The following is a 21637-nucleotide window of genomic DNA, read 5'->3' as shown; positions in this document are numbered from 1 at the left end:
TGAAAAATGTTTTCTACCCAGCTCTGGTAAAATGCTCCAAATGGTGATCATTCACATGCAGTTTGCACTGCTGCAAAAGACTGCACAAGGTGCAGGGCAAAGGAGAACCAGACTCCCAATCTTGTCGAGTCAGTAAGAATGGGGCTGGGGAACACCAGTGATATCAGTGTGTGCAGCTGGGCAGGAATATATTTTTGCTTGGCTGGCTATCCGGTGGCTCAGGGATGTGTGCGTTCCAGACACAGTTCTTTGTTTGTCCTCATTCATACAGCACCGTGTGATGATGAGACCCAGTATGGCGGCCACCAGTACTGCTGAGCTCCCCTTCCTACTTGGATCTGCTTTAACCACCAATAAAGAGGATTACCCAATCTCATGCTTCAGAACATCAGCTGATCACTTGCAGGGGTCAGGAAGGAATTTTCTTCAAACACCATAGTACCATTACCTAGGTACATTATAGTAGCATTTCATAGAGTTCCCTCAGGTGCTCAGACACCACAGTTATTGGTACAGAATAAGAACCAGATTAGAAGAGATTATTCCTCCAAATATCAGGTATTAGTCACAACTGGGGGCAGGATACTGAGGGTCATGCTGGGCACTGGGGAAGTGCTGGTTCTGTACACGAGCTCTCCCTGCAATACCAGAGCAGTTGGATATTTCTGCTAATTGATAATCACTAAAATAGTTAATAATGGTGTTGTCTACAATGTTATCAGTAGGCTTCAGAATAAACACCCCATTGTACTGAATAGGGACATTTCAAGCTGCTGTTACAGTTTGCTTGCCCGCAGACTCCAACAGCAATGTAGTGAGTTACGCTCAGCTTTCCTTTACAACCATAAGGGACAGAAGATATTTTTGGTTTTAAATGTAAGCTTAAATTTGGCAGATGCTGAAAGGGTCCCCAGAGAAGTGCAGATGCAGCCAGAGAGTCATTAACCACTCGCTCTGCCCTCTGCCTGGGTTTGATGGAACAATGATCTGATTTAGTAGAGCAAATCCTCTGTGTTCCTATGGGATACAGGTGGGGAAACCTCTGGTTTCTCCTTGTTTCATTCAGGCCTGTGTCCTGGAGTAGGATGTTCCTGCTCTCTCCCTGCTGCCTTTTGTGATGCTGTGCTGAGGCTAAAGCCGATTAGCCAGGATGGTTTTGCACTACTGCTGCCTCTCATCCCAAAGCAATGGAATACTGTCATACTGTGCCTGTTTACCTTACAGAGGACTCAGATAAGAGAGGACATGATAAAAGTATATCAACTAATGTTTGGTAGAGAGAAGGGAGATTGAGGACTTCTCTTCCCCCGTCTCCTAGAACAAGGGGGACAGGCAATGCAATTGAAAGGTGGCCACTTCATAACTGAAAAAAGAACTACTTTTTCCACACAATTAGCCTGTGGAACTCACTGCTACAAGATATCATTGAGCCCAGGAGCCTAGCAGCTTTCAAAAAAAACCTGGGCATTTATAGGGAGAACAAAACTATCTAGAGTTAGTATAGGAAGTATTTAAACAAATAAACATGAGTTTTAGAAGGGATATAAACCCTCCTGTTTCAGGGCATAAGCTAGTCTCTGTTGGGGGGTCAGTAGAACACTCTTCCTTGGGTATGTCTGGGCTGTCCTCTCTTGGGGCTGGTCTACACTAGGGGGGGGGATCGATCCAAGATACGCTACGCGAATAGCGTAGCTGAAGTCGAAGTATCTTGGATCGAATTACCTGGGGTCCAGACGGCGCGGGATCGATGGCCGCGGCTCCCCCGTTGACTGCGCTACCGCCGCTCGCTCTGGTGTAGTTCCAGAGTCGACGGTGAGCACGTTCGGGGATCGATATATCGTGTCTTAACGAGACGCGATATATCGATCCCGGATAAATCGATTGCTACCCGCCGATACGGCGGGTAGTGAAGACGTACCCTTGGAGATAGGATACTGGTCTAGGTGGCCTATTGGTCCCATCCAGTCTGGCAGTGCCTGTCCCTACTGTCTTCTCCTACATTAGTGTTGAAGGATTGCTAGCAGGGGGCCAATTTGACATGGAGGTTCTGGCAGACCCTGCTCCCCTGCTGATGAGATGTTACTGCTTTTCCAGAACTACTGGAGTAAGTCATGCTGGTCCTGTATTATTAATTACACTTGTAGTGTGTCTGCTGCATCAAAGTCTTATCAGAGGAGAGGCAGCTTAAGGCGCTGGGAAAGGCGTTTGATTGTTAATATCCAGCATTGCGTGCGTTTTATTCCCTTCTTCCATTTCATGGTGGCTGACTGACTGCGTTACAGCTGAAATTAGGCCTTTTTTAAACAAAATTGGGTCCTTTAATCTGAGTGCTGCTAACTTGTTGAGCTGATGGTTTGCTGCCTGAGAAGTGAAGGCAGTCTAAGACCAGCCCTAGTCTAAGACCAGCCCATCTGGGCACCATACAGTCCGAGGCCCCAGTCCAGAGCTCACCTCTGGACCAGGGATAGTGGTACTTGGTCTGTGATGGGAGCTCTGAATGAAAGGGGTGAGCCCAGAGCTCTCAGGGACCTGTGGCTCCGTTCCCAGCAGAAAGGAGGCTCTGAAGATGGCTCATAATAAGAATGATGATTAATAGGGGTCTGCCTGTCTCTTAAGGCCCTTCGTTCAGGGCTCTCCTGTGCAGAGATTAACCCTCGCAGCGTGCTGGTGGGGGAGGTCAGATTTATTCCCATTGTACAGGTGGGGAACCTGAGGCTCAGTGAGCAACCTGAGGTCCCACAGGATGTCTGTGCAGAGCCAGGCAGAGTCCCCAGATGTCCTCCCTCCCGGTTGGAGAGCCATGAGAACACGCTCCCTCTGGAATGGCAAGGAGGTACAGGAACAATCCTCGTCTAAGCCATGCTGCAGCCTGGAGTCGTTCCCTGCTTAGGGATAGTTGTGCTACAGGACAAGTTTTCCCTGCCTAGTGGCCTGGTGCAGGGGTGCTAAGTTCCAGCAGGCCCAGAGGCCAGCGGGTATTGGAGCAGGGAGGAAGCTAGGGGAACACCTAGGAGAGGGAGTCAGGCTGTCATGGAGAGCCAGCTATTGGACTGGCTTTGAAACCAGCTGTCACCCCCAGCGATGGTAAAATGCTGAGAAGCTGCTGAGCCAGTCCTTCCACACAGGTAATGCCAGCCAGTCCCTGTCCCCTGTGAACCTCCTGAAAGCCCATCCCCAGAGCTGAGGCTGGCGCTGGACTGGGCGCCCCAGCCAGGCGATTAGCAGCCTTGGATTTACAGCGTCGGGGATTAGCATCTTAATGGACTTTACTGCAGCTCGCATCTGCTGATAAAGGAGCAATGTGGTTCTAGCAGGGAGGGGGGATTCCAACGTTCATTTCTTATGTTTGTGGCAGGGACTGAGGTGTATTTTATCAGCACCACAGCTGTGCAAATCCCAGCTCGACTGCCAAAGCAAAATAGACAGAGGAGTTTTCTCATTATATTCCACCAGGCTAGAGAAAGTAAAGGTGCCCCTGTGCCTTTCCCTGCCGTTATGTCAAACAGCAGCCTCGGAGGAGCAGTGCACGGGGATAATGCACAAGGGGATGGTCCTATGCTCAAAGCACAGTACTGGCAGCAAGGACTCCTGGGTCCTGTTGCTGGCTCTTCCATTGATTTGCTATGTGAGCTAGTCACTCAATCTCTCTGTGCCTCGATTTCCTTATCTGCAAAATGGGGACCTCACAGGCTAAACTCAGCCGTGCTCCTGAAGGGCTTTGGTATCTGGGGTGGTATATTGCTGCCCAGCTGAGCAGTGTATCTGTCAGTCTCAGATGGCAGATAGCTAGAGTGGGATTCATATGGTGGAGTGTAGAGTTGTCCGGGAGGGAGGGGGGGGTAAGGTGAGGAGGGCTCAGGCTAGAGAAGCTTTCAGATGTGCCGGCTAGGCTGGTAGATACAGTCGTCCCCCCCACCCCCACCCCCTTGACAGCAGGAGTTTCTGTTGAGTCAGGATGAGCAGGAGCTGCTGTGATGCTTTCAGTCAGCATTTCACCTTCCCACGTTTGCTTTCGATATTGTTTTGTTTTTAAAATTGCTTGATTCTGTTTTAAATGCTCATGAGAGTAGCAAAGCTGATAACAAGCTACTGTAGAACCAGGCACAGAGCTACCATAGAGGCAGCGGCTGTGCCAGCGTCCCCTCCACAGCTCTGTCCCTGTATTGCAAATCTGACCTACAGCCCCTTCTGCTACTCTGTCCCACACCTGAGCCCTCCCACAGCTCTGCCAGTGCCCCTCAGGTCTGACCTGCAGCCCCCTGCTATTCCAGTCCTTGAACTCCACAGCTCTGCCAATGCCCCTCAGGTCTGACCTGCTGTATCCCTACCGTTCACCTGAGGGATGAAAAGCTAATGATTTGAAGCAATAATACCACCCCGCAGCCCAGCCATGCCCACCCCTTTCCCCCTGCCTGGCATGTTCCATACTGCTGCAAACCAGCTCAGCTGCTAGGCGCATGAAAGTATGGCAGACCCGGTTTGTGGAGTGACAGCTGGCTCATGCCAACGACCCAGCAGTTCCAGCCATATATTCAGCCCCTACATAGCCCGCCCTCTTTGGAATAGCTGCACGTGAACAATGGGTGTGCTGATTCCTGGGGTTTTTTCCTAATAAAATCGGGGTATGCTTCTTCGAGCAGCAGTTAGATATGGACACTGTTTTATATGGGAGCCATATTCAACCCTCATGACCTCAGGGTAATTACAGCTCCAGTGAATTTGGCCTATTAAGTCCAATCAGTGCTCTAGGGGTGAGTAATGGCGCTCTCCTCCCTCCCCTTCCCCCCCCTCCCCCGGCCTTTTTTTTCATTTTTTCTTTCTTTCCCTCTTTCTAAGGCATCAGAACTCCGCTGGGAAGGTGAGAGAACTGATAGCAAAGTTGCAGAACACCCTCCATTCTCTCTCCCTCGGCCTGATGCTCTGCCTAGGAGAGTGCTGAGCATGTCACAGAGAGCTCACCCAGAGCTGAGCTCACATGCACGTACGCACAATGGCTCCATTTGCAGGGAAGGCCATGACCCATCCTCTGCTCAACAGTTTTCTTTATATGTTCTTATTTTTATCATTTATGTCACTGCGTCCTACCAAACACATTTGACACATTATTATGCAATGGTGAAGTTAAACCATGGGTTCTTAGCCTGGGGGTTACGACTGGGGTAAACAGATATCAGGGGGTTGCAACCACCCGCCCTTCCCAAATTGCAAAATAGGAGGGGCATCCCAGCTGGATGAGAGGTGGGACTGAAGGTGCAGTGAGCCCTGGAATGGTTTGAAATCAATCAATGGAAAAGGTTAAAAATCACTGATGTAGACAATAGCAACAGATTGCAATGGCGGCACCTATGCAGCATTATTACTATGAACATAGTATCATAGACATAACATAGCAGCTAATTCACGTACACTTGGATTTGCTATATACCTAGGTATCCACAGATATGGGCTGTAGGTGTTGGGGATCTAAAAGACCTACTAGCTCCCATCAGGACAGAGGCTTTTGACCAAAGGGCTGGGGGTCAGAGCTTTCTCAGCAAGGGGCAGCCAGCTGGTCAACATGCTGCTACTGAAGATCAGAATGAGCCGGAGTTGAGTCATTGTCTCATTCAGGGGATCTTAACTTAATCACGGAGCTGCAGCGTAGCTCAGCAGCATTGCTCGTGGAAGAGAACTACCGAGATGAATCCCGTCTGAGGAGGCAGCTTCAAATGAATAGCTCAGTTCTGGTTTCAGCCATGCTGTGCTGTCACCCTTAATTTTGTATCTGGTGTCAAAATATCACAGTGCTGGGGGCCATTGAAATGCAGATGGATTGGAGTCGATAGAGGATGTATCACATGCTAAACTGCCGAGAGAGAGAACAATTGACTTGTAGCCAAATGGCCAGGAAGAATGTAGCAGACTAAATAGTCTGGACAGTAACACTCAACCAACAGCACGGAAACAACATTCACTTTCAATCACTTGGAAACGATTTACCAAGGGTCGTGGTGGATTCTCCATCACCGACAATTATTAAATCAAGACTGGATGTTTTTCTAGAGCTGCTCTGGGAATTATTTTGGGGCTGTTCTCTGGCCTGTGTTATACAGGAGGTCAGACTAGATGGTCACAATGGTCCCTTCTGGCCTTGGAATCAAGGAATCGGTGAAACTCATTCATCATTTTATTCTTCTGGTTGCAACCATGTGCAGTTTCATCTGTCTCTGGTACAATTGTGCACCAAAGCCACCTTTTCATAGCAAGATACTCTAGCAATCAAGACACCAATGAGATTATTATCCTTTGCATTAGTGGTCTGGGAAGAATATAGGTGTCATCACATATTTGTTTTGTATCGTGGCATTCGCTACAGGGGGTAGGGTATCACAGATCCATTCCTTGGGCGTCTCTGAGTCCATGCTGCTGACTGTGCTGACAAAGACAAGCATTGGCTCCCAGGAGCCCTGCAGAGCCCGTACAGCTCTGAGAATTGGGGCTGGATGCCTCAGGTATCATCAACCAAATTGTCAGCTTAATTCCAGCAGCAGAATCCTAATTTCTGATGGTGATGTAGGAGGCAGGCAGAACGGGGCTGGCTGTTCAGATCCCGGGGAGGGTTGGCAGCAATTGCAATTTGGGGCGGGGTGGGGGGACAAAATGTTTGGACGCATAAACTCAGCAAAGCTGAGCGGGAAGCCAAGGAGAAAGGAGACACTGCACTTCCAGCAGGCCTTCCCGGATTCAGATCCCATCCTTGATCCCCCTTGCTTCCTGGCTCGGGGCACCTAAGACGTGACGCACACTCCCTCAAGAGGGAAGGCACGGGCCCCGTGCGGTTGAACTACATCTGAGCTGCACTCCTGCAAGCAGCATGGCTCCTCTCCCGAGCGGAACGAGGCTGGTGGAGAATGAGCCTGGTTGAGGGAGGTCAGTATAACGACTTGGTGCCCTGTGGCCTTTCGGCGCCCAGCCCCCTGCCCTGCGTTGTCGCCAGGTTGTGTTCGGGGTACAGCTTTGTTATACGCCCTGTCTCCCTCTCCAGTCATGTGATGCAGGAGGAGAGCTGTGATGATATGGAATGTGGTCAGCTGCCTTCAGACGCTCTCCGACAGGTGAAAATCCAGCGTGACCCCCTCTACGGCTTTGGTTTCGTGGCCGGCAGCGAGAGGCCAGTGGTGGTGCGCTCGGTAACAGCAGGTACATGCTTGGCTCACAGCCGCCTTGGGGAGAGGGGCTGTCCTGAGTGGAGCAGATCAGACAAGTGGGAAGCAAGGAACAGGCAAAGGAGTGGGAGCTGCTTGGCTGGGATGATATTGCCATCCTGCCTGGGGTATGGGCGCTGCAGGCTGGGATCTGGGGGCTGGAGGAAGGCAGATGCTGGAGTGCAGGGTGGGATGGGCGTGAGTGTTGTAGTTCTCTTGCCTGTAGCTGACAATGGGGTAGAGGCTGGGGGGAATTGACTGTTAAAGGCAGGGGCCTTCAGACACACAGTCTGCAACTGACAGGATGGTGTCTGAGAGATCTTGGAAGTACAGCAACCATGCCCACTCCATGCCCTGCACCCCAGAGTGCCTTGCCCATGGTGGAGAGGGGGCAGTGGGAAGAAGGGGACCTCGTGCTGCCCGTCAGCAGCCACAGGGTCCGCAGCAGCCAGGACCTGTGCAAGCCAGCCCCAGCCCATGCTGGCGAACAGGGCGATCGAGACGCTTTGAGCTGAGTGAGGAGGAGTGATGCAGAGCATCAACTGAGGGGAAAGAGCAAAACCCAGGAGGGCAGCACAAGAGGAAGGCAGAGCACAGACAGGTGGCAGAGCAGCTGGGGACACGGGGGGCACACAACATACCGCTTGTAAGTGGGCACCAGCAGCGCCATGGTTACCTGCCCCTTAGCCAGACCCAGGGGAGTTTTCACCTCCAGGGCGCCTTCCAAAAGAATCTCTGCTGCTGAGTCAGGAGCTGCAGGCACGGCAAGTCCCCTGCCATGCCCTGCAGAAGCCTCTGGGCAGGCTGCCATGGCGTGAAGCACGGCTGCTGCCATTGCGAAGGGTTCTGGGGCATGCTAGCGAAGGAAAGTGGCTACAGTAGAGCCACAAGCAGGAACACTGGATGGGTTCCACCGAGCGGGTTGGTGGAGGAAGAGAGCATGGAGGAACTGGGGGAGCCAAATCCCTTCTTTCCGGGGTACCAGTAGACATGTAGCCAGTTCCTCCGGCTGGGTTTCAGCCCAGCCTGTGACCGGGCCCCTGGCCTTCCCAGACCAGTTATTTGAGAAGCTGGAACTAGCCCCTCTACGTGGCACCGGTATCTCATTGAACAACAGGAACAGGCCACATAGGAGGATTATTAGACGAGCCACTGCCATTCATCCCAGTGGGAGCTGTGTGCAGGCCAGCCGAGCTGAGAACAGAGCCCCGTCACTGAGGCCTGCTCCCTTCGTTCCGGGCAGCACAGAGCCCCATTCCCCTGCTCGCTCCCCCCCACCAACTGAAACGGCACGCTCCCTGCTGCAGGCAGGGGCTCTAACATCTACTCTACTCTCAATGGCAGGAGGCCCCTCTGAGGATAAACTCTTGGCAGGAGACCAGATTGTGGCCATAAATGATGAGGATGTGAGTGAAGCCCCCAGAGAGAGATTCATTGACCTGGTCAGGTAACAGACTTCTCCCCCACCTCATCCTGGGTGCAGGGGAAAGAGTGGGCAGAAAGGGGTGTTAGCACTTACATCTCTCAAAGGGCTGGAGGGGGTGATCCTTGAACCACTAGCCAAGAGACCTGATAACTGGCAGAATCTGGACACCGCTGCAATGGAATTTGCATGGCTGCAGCCTCAGCAGCCACTTTCAGGTCCTGCAGTGGTCAAATTGGCTCTGCTGGAGTCAGCACTGGCTCAGCACTGCTGTGAGGAAGTGCACCCTGCCAGAGACTGAGTTAGCACGGGCAGGGCAGTACTGTGAGGAAGCTCACCCCACTGAAGGCTGGCACTGACAGGAAGTTTATTTGATTAACCTTCACCCACACCACATGCTCGTCCACCTAAGTCATTACCCTTTCTGACACCTATCCGGCTCTGAGGGCTATGGAGCCGTGGGAGTTTTATATAGGTCAGAACACAAGTGAGACTCAGTCCCCGCTGTGCACGAAGCTCATCCAGGGACCCCTCTCAGCGGTGGCCTGAAACCTGGAATGGGTCCCTGTTTGCTCTCTGGAGAAGACCATGACTGGAATCTGAAAGGCTTTAGGAGAGATGTGATTCACACTGGTGTGAGGGAGGGGAACTTGGCCCCTTCACCCTATCCCATTTCCCCACCAGCTTGCCTATCCTCTCAGCTCTGGTGTCACAGCTGGGAAAGGACCCAGGTGCTACGAGAAGGATCTTTATTTCAGCACTCCCTCTCTGGTTCGGGGAATCCCCAGCAATCCTCACTCCTTTGAGCCCTGCCCAAGCCCAGGAGCCACACCTCAGATAATTATCCACCTGGGCTGTGTGCAGGGCCGGCGCTTCCATTTAGGTGACCTAGGCGGTTGCCTAGGGCACCAGGATTTGGGGGGGCGGCATTTTGCTGCCCTCAGCGGCAATTTGGCGGCGGGGGGGTCCTTCCACGCTCCGGGTCTTCAGCAGCAATTCTGCGGCGGGTCCTTCACTCGCTCCGGGACCCGCCGCTGAAGTGCCCCGAAGACCGGGAGCGCGGAAGGACCCCCCCGCCGCAGAATTGCCGCCGCCGACTGGGAGCACGGAAGGACCCCCGCCTAGGGCGCCAAAAACCCTGGCGCCGCTCCTGGCTGTGTGTGATTCAGAGCAAGTCATGCTGGGCTCTGGAATAGCTGTGATTCTCTAGTTAACACAGTCTATTCAATAATATCTCTATAGCAGAGTAAGAAACTACAGAGATCCAAACATCCCCAGCTGGCAGAGACGTTTGCAGCAGCTGTATGAGGCGCTGCCAGCACACTTATTACCTGGCGCATGAAGCTGCTCTAGGAGACCGAGACGATCTGAGCCGCTGGCTGGGGAGAGAGTTTGCTGTCTGATCTCTCAACCAGGCTCTTCCAAGTGGTGTTTTCATCCCATCGTTTCCATATGTGTCCTGTGTCATGGGGCTGAGAGCAAACCTGTCCATTAACCTTCCCTCCTGTCCTTTCTCTTGTAGGAGTTCCAAGGACTTCATCATCCTCACTGTGCTGCAGACTCACCAGGTGAGCTCCAGGAGCCCCATGCTTTTGTAACACAGGGCTCCAGCTCTGACAGGGCAGACACAGTATGCTGCAGGGCAGGGGAGGTCTGAAATCCAGGCCTATGCAGATGGCCATTGAACTAGGACGTGACCTAGAGAACATACGGCTGCTCCGTCTAGGTCACACTGATGCTTCCGAGAGAGAAGCGCGGTTTGGGGGGGAGCCAGTGAGCGCACAGGGTAAGAGCACTAGAGTTTCCCCTTTGGAGACTTGATTCTGTGTTCTGTGACGGCCCCAGATGAACATGCTCAGCCTCGTTCTCAACGAACGTTTGTCCAAATCCCAGAAGTTCATCGTCCAGTCTGATCAGAGCAGCAGGATGTCCACGATAGAGACCCAGAAGAGGATACTACGGGGCACTGCCAGCCAGAATGAATTGGCTGAGCGTGGGGAGCCCAGGACTAGCACAGCGGGGGCAGGTGCTGCAGGTCAGGATTGAGGGGCATTGGCTGGGCTGTAGGGGCCCAGGACTGGCACAGCGGGGGCAGGTGCTGCAGGTCAGGATTGAGGGGCATTTCATAACCCTCTGGGGAAGCTTATCCAACCCTGCTCACCCTCACCATTCCTGGCTTTCAGCTCTGATATTACTTCTTCCGTACTCACTGGAATTTATTACAGTTGGATAAAATAATCCAGGAATATTCTCCAGGCTCCAACAGCCCATCTGAGGGAGAGGATCTCTCTCCCTCTCCCATCTCCTGTGGCTAGTAAGGCCGTGAAACGCTCTCTCCATGAGAAGGAATAATAAAAATAAAAAAGTCCCTGGGACGACTGCACTCCCCAGGGTTCCTGGTGTGTATTACAGAGCCACCAGTGATGCCAGAGGGAAGATATTTTACTCTTTAGCCTCTGGTGAGATCTAACAGCAAATCCCAGCCTGGTGGTTCCTTTGCCAGGATGACCGTACTGTATTTTCCTGTGTCTTGTCTGGACCACTCCTGTGCCTTAGTGATCCCTGGGTAGAGCAGGGGAAAGGGCCGTTCTTTTTAAAGCATTCTCCAAGTGGCTGCTCTGACTGTCTGCCCTGAGTAGCTTGCAAGAGCACAGGAGGCACTTACATATTCCAGCACTGTATCTGAAGCCAAAACTCACTGCAGTTGGAAAGGATGGACCCATCCTACCGCCAGGCTACAGCTGCCTTGAATGGCATTTAGGAACGCTGAGCATTGGGGAGCGCATAGCTACTGCAGGACCAGCCTCCACCAGCAGGAGTCATTGTAAGGGGATAGCATAGGAAGCCTGACTGGGGTGGAAGGAGGAGAGCCTCCTTCAGTGGAAGCCTGTGGGGAAAGTGGTGCTGCGGTGCTGGACGCCTTCCTGGGGTTCAGCCATAAATGCACATCTGGCATGTTTGTGGTCAGGCCCAGGACCCCTGGTGGACTTGGCATGGTGACACCTGGTGGGAATCCCCTGGAGAAATAGAGCCACTGAGCTCCCCGATTCCTCTCACCTCATTTGCATGCCATGCTGCTGGAGACTCTGCCCAGCAGTGACAGGTGCTGGCACCGAGTGGTGAAGTTGCAGTGGAGCGCGAAGAGCCCGTGGCTGTGGAACAGATTGAACTGTCATGCCACCAGCAATGAAGGCAGGATGTCATTTCTGCTTTCCCGAACCTTTTCATCTTGGTGAGAGAGAGACGTGCGAGAGCCCCTTCCATTCTCTCCTGCTTTCTTGCTCTCTTGGAAGGAGGGTGCCACTGCCCAATGCTGCTCCCTAAAGAATGGAGTGAACGCCGGCCTCTGACACAGCTTTTCTCCTTCCTCTGGAAAGCAGCTGGGCAAGGCAGCATGTTAGCCCCGGGCCAGCCGCCTTCAGACCGAAACCTCAGACACTCACAAGAACGGCTCGCACCCTGCAGCACACCTTGAGAGAAGTGCTGTGTGCTGGTGACATGTGCCAGGCTGAGAGCTCCAGAGACCCAAGTCCTCTCTCTAAAGACCCAGGGCAGCACAGGCCCAGGGTGAATAAAAATCAATGAGTTTTTTTTTTTTAAATTTAAAAATGGATTTTTTTAATTTAAATCAGATTTTTTTATTTTGTCATTTACATTATACTCACTTTTTCTTTTTAAAAATAAACCTGTTTAAAATGAAATCTGAATTTAACACAAACTATATTAAAAGCCTACATTTATTATAATCTCTTAAAACATTTAAATAAAAAATAAATATGCTGAATCCATGAGCCTCTATCAAAAACTTTGAGTTGAAGGCTGTTTTTCTATATAAAGAAAGAATCGGGAAACATCTAACTTTTGAGATCAAGCTTTATAAATATGGCACAACAGTAGCGTATTAAGGGCTTGGTTTGTTTAATAAAAATAAATTTTATATACTGTTTTTTGTGTTTAATTAAATTCTAGTTACCATTCTAATACAGCTTGAATCATGAGAAAAAATAGAGTAAATAAGCAATATACCAGGGGTCGGCAACGTTTGGCATGCGGCTCGCCAGGGTAAGCACCCTGGCGGGCTGGGCCAGTTTATTTACCTGCTGAGACCAGGGCCGGCTCCAGGCACCAGCCCACCAAGCTTGTGCTTGGGGCGGCACCTGGAGGGGGGCGGCGCGGCGCTCCGGCCGCCGGGGAGAGCGGGGCCACGGCCGGGCTCGCCGCCCTCCCCCCGGCACTCTGGCTGCCGGGGGGAGAGCGGAGCCCCCGCCGGGGCTCGCCGCCCTCCTCCCAGGGCTCCGGCCGCCCTCCCCCCCGGCCGCCGGGGGGAGAGCGGAGCCCCGGCTGGGGCTCGCCGCCCTCCCCCCGGGGCCGGAGGCTTTTTTGCCTGTGGCGGCAAAAAAGCCAGAGCCAGCCCTGGCTGACACGGCAGGTTCGGCCGATCGCGGCCCCCACTGGCCACGGTTCGCCGTCCCGGGCCAATGGGGGCAGCGAGAAGCCGCGGCCAGCACATCCCTCGCCCGCGCTGCTTCTCGCCGCCCCCATTGGCCCGGGACGGCGAACCGCGGCGAGTGGGGGCCGCGATCGGCCGAACCTGCCGTGTCAGCAGGTAAATAAACTGGCCCGGCCCTCCAGGGTGCTTACCCTGGCGAGCCGCGTGCCCAACGTTGCCAACGCCTGCAATATACCATATTCTATCAGGCTAAAAATGTATAATAAGAATCTGAAAATATTAAGCTAGATAATTGCTTAAATAAATGTGTATAGTTAGAGTGTATCCTCGTAGGTAGCAAAAAGATGTACCATATCTAGTGTAAAGGCTCTGTTTAGTTTTAAATCAACATGTTTTAATGATTATATCAACCAATGAGAATGCACATTTCTTTAGAAATAACTGAAGTGCAAATGGAAAAATTGATTTAAATTGATTATTTAAATTGAGGCTTTCACCTTGATTTAAATCGATCCAACCTGCGCAGGCCGTTGCAATGCAAACTTCTGTCCCCTACCCCTGACAGTATGACTCCAGACCAGAAGAGACCACCAGTAAAGGCAACAAAGATCGGTAGCACTCCAGGATTCAGCCTGGGAGCTGTGCCAATAACTGATTTTTTTGGATTAACTGGCTGTTCCAAAAAATCAGGAAATATTATTTTGGGTCAGCCCAAAATGAAATTTTTTTTTGAAATTTTCAGCAAACTGAAAAGTTGAAAAAAAAAATTTGTTTGTGTCTAAACTAAGCATTTGATTTCATTTTTGAGCTATTTTTAAACATTTTGGGGTTTTTTACAACATTGAAGTAAGTTTTTAAATGAAAAGTGGTTAGAATCAAAAATTCGAAACATTGCAATTTTTTCTGAATTTTTTAGGGCTTTTTTTTTTCCTGAACAAAACAATTTGGCAAAATCACCACCATTTTGCGAAATGTTTCAGTCAACCAAAATCTGCATTTTTTACGAAAAAAGGTTTTGGCAAACAGTGTTGCCGAGCTCTGGTCCGTGGCCTGTGTGCTGAGCCTGTGAGGTTTTAGTGCCACAGTGATGCTTGTGAGGAGGCCACCTGACCACCAGGCACTGGAATGAGACCACCAGACCATTTCTCGTGGCCATCACCGGGCAATGCGATTCACTCACTAGCAGCCTGGACTGTATTTTGGAACCAGTGAATTAGAGGTGGAGAGCCACATCCGCAGCTGGTGTCAGTCAGTGCAGTCACACTGACTTCAACAGAACTTCCCTGATACTATGATCCAAAAGCTCCAACTCTCTTCCTCAGTCAGTCTCCTCTGCTGCCACCCAGTGCTTGCAGACTCATACATTGCTTCTGCCAGTGCGCCTTTGTACCTCCCCTCCCCTCTCCACACAGGTTCCTGAGGGTTCTTGATCATCATCAGGCAGGTGGAAACTCAGTGGGTTGTGATGGTGACCCCAGCTTGGGGAGGTGGATGGGACATAGACACCCATCATATTGTTATAGCCTCCAGCTGGTAGTGGGAGTGCACTGCAGGCATGGATCCATGACTGCTAACATGTACCAGGTGCTCCCATTCACTGTGCTGTGTGCCTCACCTTGCTACCACCAGTGCCATAGACATGTCACACAGAGGTGAGGTTTGTGTCGGATGGAGCAGCCCAACGCTAGCTGGGCTTTGATTTAGGCAGCCATTTGCAGGTCCTTGTCCTCACTCCCCCACATGCTCAGGAAACAGGATGAAGTTTATGGCTGTTTCCCTCCATGTGGATTGTGCCCATCCCTGCCTCAGCACCATGCCTACTCTCCCATAGGACTGGAGTGGTGGCACTCCCTAGGGGGCCTGTCTCTCCAGCAGGGCATGTGAAGGAGAATTTCGGCATGTGTTCTGTTACCTAATGTTATCAATGCTTCTCTTCTGCCTCTCTCTTGCACTGCCTCCAAGGAAAGTCTCTCTCTCCCCCTCCCCAAGCTCCAGCTTCAAGGACAGATGTTTAACACCCTGTGTTCTTTTTGCAGTCCCCAAAATCCGCTTTCATCAGTGCAGCCAAGAAGGCGAAACTGAGATCCAATCCAGTGAAGGTCCGATTTTCAGAACAGGTCACGGTTGGTGAGACAGATCCAGTAAGTGCTGCTCCTCCTTTGTCCACCATTGCACTGATGTGGGTATTTCTGCTGTCAGTCTGCTCCTCTGAAAGATGGCTCTTCCTGGGCTGGTGCAGAAATTCCTGTGGGCCATTCCTGCCAGAGGGTTCTTGGGTGATGCCTGAGAGACCTCTGCTAATCAGCTTGTAAGTGATGGACTGTGGTCCGTCTAACTTCACTTATAGTGGACAAAGGATTGTGATGTGTGTTGTGACAGAGGGATTCGTGAGTACAGATAATAGGGCTGGCATGTGATCCACAGCACTCTGCAGGAATCTGATTTAGTTGTAAGGTCCACCTCTATCCTAGATAGCTTCTGTGAAGGAGATGCAGCTGCTTTGTAGATCTCTGTAAACTGGAAGGATAGACCGATATGTACATCTCATGTGTACCCGTGGTTGATCAGGCCACAAGTGAAGGGGCAGGGTCTCTATCTCTCAGGGTAGCTTTGGTCCATGCCAGAGTGTGGCCTTGGAACTGCCCTGTGGCAGAGCAAAGCAGGCTGGGAGGTGGCTCAGGGCTATGAGTGCAAGGCTGTAGCTCACTCCACGGATTCCCATCCCCTGGACACATGCATAGATTGACTGGTTTCACTTGCAGATGCGCCACGCCAGGAAGCAGGTAGTGACTCTCCCATTTGGTGAATGTCAGGTTGTATTCATGTGTATGCAGTGCAGATTACGGCATGCTGCCCTCTGACAGGATCGCAGAGCACCTGACTATCACTCTGAGAGAAGCACTGAGTACACAGATTATTATTTAGCTATACCAGCAGCCTGTTCAGCACCCGAAGGACCAGACAGCCCAAAGAGAGAGAGCACAGACACCAACATTCATGAGGAGGCCCACCAGGTGCAGGGCTAGCTGAGCTTCTCTTCTTTTAGTTGTAGTACTGATTGGTGACAGCATTATACAGACATGGCCTAATGTTTGTAATGGGTCAATATTTGTTTAGTGGTAGGTAAGAGGGTGTTTTGGTTTTTTCCTGCTTGTTTATATATTAGAAATATCATTAGTGTTAAGCCTGACCTTGTCTGGAGAGCTCCTTGGAGGTCTCTACCCTTATGTGGCGGAACAGCAGGTGTTTGAGATGTACCAGATCTTTCTTTCTAGGTGTTCAGGCATTTGAGTTAAACAGGTGTTAACAAAAAACAAGGAGATTTAAACAATCCATATCCAGGTTTCATTTCTTGAGTATCTGCCAGTTCTCCAGTCATCCATAGAATCTCCCAGGGGGAAAAAAAACAGATAGAAAAGATCTGATTTCTAATGTAAAGAGCGTGCAACTTTTTTTAACCTTGCAAACCTCCTTCATAAGGAATCAAAAAAGGGCACAAGCCCAATTTTCTTTCCCTTTACAGCTCATCCTAAAAACTTAAGTTGGTCCCAGGCCCGTTTAGTCCTATCAAGACCGTACACTTTAAAAGTGTGCTGTGCTTGCACAGAGAAGTCTAGCTCTGATAGGCTGAAGCACCCAGAAAGTCTGTCCTCTGAGCCAGTCAGACGGCAGAAGATCTGTTATGATATTTTCGTGACGGAATGCTCATCAAAACGATGTAACCCAGATCAGGCATTTGGTGTCAGAGAAACTGAATCCTTGGCTGAGAAGGTTTCCGTGAGATCAGTGTCTCTTGCTTCGATCAGGAGGGTGTTTTTCAGAACACTATGTGGGGGTTGCCAGTTGACTTTAATGAAGAGTTATATGGTTTAAACCCCAGTGCAAAGGGCTTTGAGACTGTGCCTGTGAATGGGGCCATTTTGCCTGGGTATTTCTGCATAGCCATGAGAGACTGTAATCCTGCGATAATGTTTATCCCAGTGACATCTCTTAATTGCAGAAAGATTTTGTTAAGCAGCGCTAGTAAAAATAAATCTTAAAGCGCTTCTAGCAAATTCTATTTTTAAGCCAAATCAATTAAGTAATTATCTGATTCAAAAATTGCTTGCTAAATAAAATCATTCTTCGCTGTGCTGCCCGCATGGGGTGTGCAGTTCAACAGATGGGTTCCTGTACGGCTTGAGATGGATCAAGGGAGATTCAAGTATGTGAATCCACCAGACAGCTCTGAAATTCTCAGCCCTTGTGCTTTCAAAGAGCTCGACGCAGATGCTTTATTTTCACAGGAAATTTGCCTCTTCTTAGTGCATAATTCTGAAGGAGCAGAGGCTTCAGTAACCAGTATATCACTGACATTCTCTCTCTCTCTCATATATTTCATGGGCCTCCCCCCTCATTCCCTCTCTTTCCCCCATCTCCTGTTCCTATACTCTTCCTTTCAACCCCCCCTTTCTTTGCTGCATTCCCTCCCTGTTTCACACCCATTGGGGGTCTGCCTTTCCCCTGGCCCTGTTTGCCAGGAGATGTTGAAGAAGGAAGCTCTCCTCCTCATCCCCAATGTATTGAAGGTTTTCCTGGAGAACGGGCAGATCAAGTCATTCACATTTGATGGCCGAACAACTGTCAAGGTGCGAGCCCTCCTCTGACCCCATGGGCCCTTCCTTGGCTTCTGTGTTTCCCTTATCACATTTGCTTGTTCTGTTTCCCAGTCTCCTGTGGCCTTGCACAAAGCACGTTGCTGTCTGTGCACTGGCCCCAGATAATAAATAGCATGTTTCCCTCCCTGGGTGCTGTATTTTCCATGGTACAATATTCTGCTCTTCTGTGACCCCGTCTTCTCTCCCTCCCCCATTTCACCAGCCTCCACCTTTGTTTTGGGGTCCAGTGCTGAACCTGTGCCAGTCAACAGAAGATTTGCTGCTGAATCAGGCTGTCGGCATGCACTGTGCTACACACCCTGTTGTGCTACCCTCATGATCCCCACTCTGGCACTAGCTATAGCTCTTCAGAGCCGGGTCTGACATTCCTTGTACACAGCTGGCCTGGGGAGGGGGTACATTTGCAGCATGGTATGTGGATTATTATTAAGCCTGTTAAGCCCATTAAAAATAACAGGCTGTTCTCCTAATTCCCAGCGCAGCCTGATTGGAAACATCCCCTCTGTTATAACAGTACTGACCAGTCAGAGATTTACATCTGCCCATCTAATACTCTGCCTTCTGTCCTCCCACGGGTAGTGGAATGGCCCAAGGTCTCTTTTATAAAGACATGTCCCCTAATGCAATGAGGGATCGCTCCTTTACTGTTGCCGTAAGGGAGGTTCCCTTAGACTCCCTTTGAGCTAGGTGCAGAGTAATACATTGCTATTGCACTGGCCATGGTCTGTTTAGCTAGTAGTTCTCAGATAACACTCTCCCAGGGCCTATGGAAAGGAACACGGAGCTGGGCTGCATAACAACAGTGCCCTGTTATACCCGGAACAGCAGCTCTTGCACCTCCTGCAAACATGCATACAGACGTTACCTGCTGGGCCCATGTAACCCTGCCTGTGTCTCTCTCTGGGTTACATTGCCAGGACGTGATGGTGACGCTACAGGACCGCCTCTCCCTGAGATACATCGAGCATTTTGCCCTGGTCCTGGAGTATTCCAGCCCAGAGCAGAGCCACAAGTTCCTCCTCCTCCAGGACAAGCAGCCCCTGGCCCACGTAAGCTTCTAAGCTGCATGGCTGGACACCTGCCACCAGGCCAAGCATTGTACTTGTAGCAGGAGGTCTGGCTCCATGAGGGTGGGGGGTGGGGAGGTTTCCACCTAGGAGGAAGGAGCTCAGGGCTAGGCTGAAGGTGTAAGATGGAATCAGTTTGGTGACATCAGTCACTGCTGGAAAGGGTCCCACAGGCTCAGTTCTGCATGGGGGAGTCAGTGCTCCGGGGAGGTCCTGATGGGGCTGCCCAGGGAGAGAAACAATCCGTGATCTATCTGTCATACACTCTCCCATGGCAACGTGGAGATTCTTTTGCCCCCAAGACTGGGAGGGTTGGGAGGCCAGTGTTAACTAACATCCCCGGCAGAGCATAGGAGAGCTAGGCAGCTGCCTTCACGTGTGGCCAGGAAATGAATCCAGGACTGCTGGTTATAGCTGCCAGGCATGGTTCCTTACAGTGTTAGACCTAAACGAATGATGTGCTTTAATCCTGCCCCGGAGGGATGAGCTTCTGCTGGGGCAAGAGGGGAATCCAGTCTGCAGGTCCATCCAGCCTGGGGTCCCGGGGGCTCACTGGCCCTGGGGTGAAGGGCATTCAGACTCGCAGTCGTACTTTCTGATTAGCTGATGCAATGGAGACTCTTTTAGTGCCACATGGGGCAAGGAAGGGTTTCCACTGGCAGCTCCTTAGCTATCAGGCTCCCACTGGCACTTCAGCAGGCTCTGGAACCAGTAAGACGGGGAAAGGGGCTGACTGAGTGGCCTGTGGGTCTGCCCAGCTGCATGGGAGACTCAGGCTTGATACCTGGACTGGATGAGGTTGGGAAAGGCGTGGAAGGAAGCAGTGTCCTTAGCCCCGTGATAGGGAGGATGTGCCTCACGTTGTTCTGCAGCGCCCCCTCTGGCCAACTGAGGGGCAGTTCTGATGGTTTGCAAGGAGAGCCCGACCCATTTCTCCTTGGCAAAGGGCAGGGGCTTCCAGGACGGCTTTAGTAAGAGTAATAATAATGTACGTCTTTGGGCTGCTGTACAAACACTGGCTTCGTGTAACCGGGAATCCTCAGCATCCTTCTGGGACACCCCCACACGGGAGAAGATGAAAAGACGGCAAGCCACATTCCCAAAAGGCTTCCCATTTGGGCTCCAATTGTGCAGGCACAAATCCTCAATTGTAGACCTCTAACTGCCTGGTCTGTGGGTGCAGTCAGGTAGCGAGAGGTCTGAGTGTTCGTACGTGCATCTGCACCTGTCTAGTCGAATCTGATCTGATCTATGGGGTTGATATGACCTTGGTCTATAAGTGCCTGCAAAACTCGGCTTGTAATGCCTCTATAACTCTGCCGGAGCCCCACGGCCTCTTGCAGGAATGGCCCTGAATCCTGTCAGCTCCTCTCAGTGAGGCTGCCTGACCTCCCTGGCAGAGATGGGCTGAGCTGTGAAGTTCCAATCCAGCTCTGAATTCCCCTAGAGTTTGGTGCATTGTGCCCCAGTGTACCAGTTTGGGCTGATCTCAGTTTCCAGGGTGAGTAAAGTGGGCAGGGAAGGACAGGGAGCGGCAGGGGAAGGGGGCTGTGAAATGCATGGGGTGCAGAGCTGGATAAAGGACTGCTCCCCACTCTGCTGCCTTACGACAGCAACTCCTGCTTCTTGCCTCACCTGCTCTTGTTCATCCCCTGGGACAGGTGGTGCAGAGGACACATTATCAGGGGATGCGATGCCTCTTCCGTGTGAGCTTCTTCCCCAAAGACCCGGTGGAGCTGCTGCATCGAGACCCAGCAGCGTTTGAGTACCTGTACATCCAGGTAGGGGGAAGGACAGACAGAAATTCAGGCCCATGGCCGATAGAAATACAGCCTCATTGCTGTTCTCGGGTCACTTCAGTCCCAGCATTACCCAATGTGCTTTGCATTGCCCTGCTAGTGCCACTCAGAACTCCGGCAGTGAGCTTCCTGCTGGCAGCGCCCTGCCAGTGCCACTCAGAACAGTGGCACTGTGAGCTTCCTGCCAGGGGTGCCCTGCCAGTGCCACTAAGAACACTGGCTCTGTGAGCTTCCTGTCGGCAGTGCCCTGCCAGTGCCACTCAGAACACTGGCACTGTGAGCTTCCTGCCAGGGGTGCCCTGCCAGTGCCACTCAGAACACTGGCTCTGTGAGCTTCCTGTTGGCAGTGCCCTGCCAGTGCCACTCAGAACACTGGCACTGTGAGCTTCCTGCCAGCGGTGCCCTGCCAGTGCCAGCAGTGCCCTGCCAGAAGTAAATCTGTTCCGGGATGGCTGTAACGTTGTGTTCCTCCCCTGCGTTTGATGGAGATGTCAGATACTGTGAAGGCTGGCAGATCAGCTGAGGTGGCAGATGGTAGAAGAAGAAGCCAACCAGTCCTTTGCTGTCTGCAGAGCAGCCAGCCTGTGCCTGGCAGCTCGGTGCACTGCCTTCCCAAGGCAGAACTGTCTGGCAGCAACACTGGGATGCTCAGGTGTTGTGTTTGTGAAGCGGCCGAGGGGCCAGCTCCAGTTTGATTCTGAACGGTCTCCTCTCTTACCCCAGAGCCGCAACGATGTGATCAGGGAGCGCTTTGGGATGGACCCCAAGCCAGAGACGCTGCTGAGTTTGGCTGCCCTCCATATCTACATCACCGTCTCCGCCACCCGGCCAGCCCAGAAGGTGTCCCTCAAAACTGTGGAGTGAGTCTTGCTCTCCCAATTCCCCCTTCCCAGCCCTGCCCCCATTCCCCAGCCACGTATCGTTACCTGGCCAGGGCTCCTCCCTTGTCACTGGGGCTCTGCAGGTGAATGTTTCAGGATGAGGCGATGTAGGGTGCAGCTGGAATGCAGGTCAGAATCAGCTGATGGGAAGTGGGTTTGGCAGCAGGCCCAGCAC

At 51.7% G+C, this 21637-nt stretch overlaps 1 protein-coding gene across 1 annotated transcript in view; it reads left to right on the top strand.

Annotated features, from left to right (window-relative positions):
* FRMPD3 (FERM and PDZ domain containing 3) overlaps positions 1–21637 on the top strand; it is a 96709-nt gene that overhangs the window by 40945 nt on the left and 34127 nt on the right. Inside the window, exons 4-11 of the mRNA XM_065411031.1 lie at positions 7025–7179; positions 8529–8631; positions 10130–10175; positions 15094–15198; positions 17578–17685; positions 18633–18764; positions 20444–20563; positions 21305–21441. Of these exons, the coding sequence (XP_065267103.1) occupies positions 7025–7179; positions 8529–8631; positions 10130–10175; positions 15094–15198; positions 17578–17685; positions 18633–18764; positions 20444–20563; positions 21305–21441 (906 nt within the window). The remainder of the gene's footprint in view (positions 1–7024; positions 7180–8528; positions 8632–10129; positions 10176–15093; positions 15199–17577; positions 17686–18632; positions 18765–20443; positions 20564–21304; positions 21442–21637) is intronic.

This window comes from Emys orbicularis, chromosome 9 (assembly GCF_028017835.1).
Source record: "Emys orbicularis isolate rEmyOrb1 chromosome 9, rEmyOrb1.hap1, whole genome shotgun sequence".
In the NCBI taxonomy this organism is placed as follows: domain Eukaryota; kingdom Metazoa; phylum Chordata; order Testudines; family Emydidae; genus Emys; species Emys orbicularis.
The sequence above is the reverse complement of the archived record's forward strand: the minus strand, read 5'-3'. Positions and strand labels throughout refer to the sequence as shown.